Genomic DNA, 2,377 nt, shown 5'->3' on the forward strand with positions numbered 1-2,377 from the left:
TTTAGCATATGCGTTTGATATTATTATTTCCTTAGAACATAGTAAAATATATTGTGTAGTGTCAGAAGCAGTCAATTATCATGGCAGAAGTTTGCATTGTATTCTTTTCCTGGGATGATTGGGCTAAATAGAATGGAAATTTTTTACCATGTATTTTTCAGATTAATAATATAAGTAAAATCAAAAAATAATCTCGAAGCGCGATCTTAAAATCAACTTAAAATTTGATTTTAATTTGTCATCGATCAAATAGAAAGGCAGTTTAAAAACTTCAATAGTCAATACTGATTTCCGAAGTGATGGATTTTTACCAAAACTAAATAATTGTTCTATTTATATACATGTAATTATTTACGAGCACACATAACGAACTCCTGCCAAAATGAACATCATTTGGTCTACCCGTTCATCAATGTTATGAATTAAAAAATCATTAAAGATAATTCATTTTATTGAATAAAAATTCAATTTTGCAAAACTAAATTCCGTAAATACCATTTCAGCACTTGGCAACTATATTGGTTTATGCTTTCTAACTGTACTATGAATACCTTTATTAAAATTCAGTTTTTACTTGTGTGGCTGGCACCGCAACGCCAAATTTTGATTCAACTATTTTAACTAAATCATCTCGATTTGCTTTCTGAAGCAAGTAGAGTAGTGTAAATGGGTTGTTGCTTGTTAGATGTTCTTTTTCGATCAACTTCTCAAACAAGTCAAATGGTCTGCCATTTTCTTTCAGGGTTTCTCTTGCTATCTTTTGAATAGGCGGATTCAATGCACCAGTCATGTCAACCATTGTTTTGAGATCTGTTAAAACAAATAAGTACATATATTATGAACACATGTAATACTGTAAAGTTAATAAAATAGTTAATTTGAACACTTAGCTTATATCATGTTGCTAAATAAATCAAAATAGTATAGTATAGATGAATCCGTGTGTCGAGTCATGTAGCAAATTTGACATACGGCTGATCACTTTGACTCAAGTGTCTGTAATTAGTCATGTCACCAGTAGTTTAACTGCAAAACTATGTCTGCCAATCTAACGTCTGTATCATTCTACAACCAGCTTATAATTGTAGTGTATATTCATCAATATGATACAATATATGCCAACACGTAATGGGTTTCCTTATTGTGACACGTTTAACTCAAAATTATGGGTCAAATAACATAATCAGGTTTTCACTTTGAGCAAGTTAAGCTTTTGTGTACACAGTATTCGATGCAATAGTTATTTACGACAAACAGGAATTTTCTATACAGAAGCAAAATATTAATTCATTAAATTTATCTCATGACGGTGAAAAATATGGAGATCGGGTATATAATCTTTTGGTACTTGTACAGTTCTTACTAAAACTTAAATATCTGATTTATCTGCCATTGTAAATGAAATCACGATAACAATAAGTGTTTTCTAATGTAATTCTTTATATTAATAATATATGTAAAATCAAAAATATAATCTCGAAATACCATCTTAAAATTAACTTAAAATTTTATTTTAATTTGCAATCGGTCAAATAGAAAGGCGGTTAAAAAATATTTAATATTTATTACTAATTTCCGAAGTGATGGATTGTTATAATCAATCAGCTATAATCAATTATATTGATTTATGCTTTCTAACTGTATTATGGATATATTTACAAAGCGTGAAATACCTGCTTATATGTAAATTAACAACTTTTAGGCGGAGAATATTAAGATAGAACTACCTTTTTTCTATAGTATTATAAAAATGATTATGAAATATGTGTTCACTTACCATCTTTACCAATATCGCCTGCCAACGTGTTTAAAAAATCCTTTAAGGGGTCACAAGGTGAAGTTGCCATTGTCTGTTTTTGTCACTTAAAAATGATGTATGTTATGACTATCTAAGAATACAAAATAAAAAGGAGAAAAATGAAATCATTTTTTTATATTGCATTTAAATATGTACAGGTTAAGATTAGTTGAACTAATTTGGGAATGTTTAAATTCCGTTTATATTGTACGCACTGGTTTTGCTTCACGCGAAAAATAAAATAAAATACGATCATGTAACAGTACAAATATGCCTTGAAACCTGTATGCTGGCCTGTGATAGCAGCTAGCACTTAAGGGCGTATTATCCCCTACCAAATAGCAAGGGTAAATTAAAACATTAAAATCACAATACAATCAATATAAAACAATTACGCATTGCTGCAAGTGTATGCCAAGATAACCCACTGAGAGTTTCCTGTGCGTGTGCTAAATTAGCTGAAAAATTGGTGTTCGTTTATATCGGTGTTTAGCAACAGGACAAGGCGTACTACTGTTCCACAATAATTCGTACATGCCACATTTACAGTAGAATGCGAAGTGTGTTATCCTGGATTTT

At 30.1% G+C, this 2,377-nt stretch overlaps 1 protein-coding gene across 1 annotated transcript; it reads right to left on the minus strand.

Moving 5' to 3' along the window:
* Nucleotides 1–1,847, minus strand: LOC146735493 (uncharacterized). The gene is made up of 2 exons (XM_085505880.1): nucleotides 1,778–1,847; nucleotides 1–810 (listed from the first exon to the last, which is right to left on the minus strand). Exons 1-2 carry the CDS (start codon nucleotides 1,845–1,847, stop codon nucleotides 557–559), a joined length of 324 nt encoding a protein of 107 aa, XP_085362006.1. The 3' UTR covers nucleotides 1–556.
* Nucleotides 1,848–2,377: the final 530 nt, after the last annotated feature.

The sequence above is a fragment of the Saccoglossus kowalevskii genome, chromosome 12 (assembly GCF_978046115.1).
Source record: "Saccoglossus kowalevskii chromosome 12, keSacKowa6.1, whole genome shotgun sequence".
NCBI lineage: Eukaryota > Metazoa > Hemichordata > Enteropneusta > Harrimaniidae > Saccoglossus > Saccoglossus kowalevskii.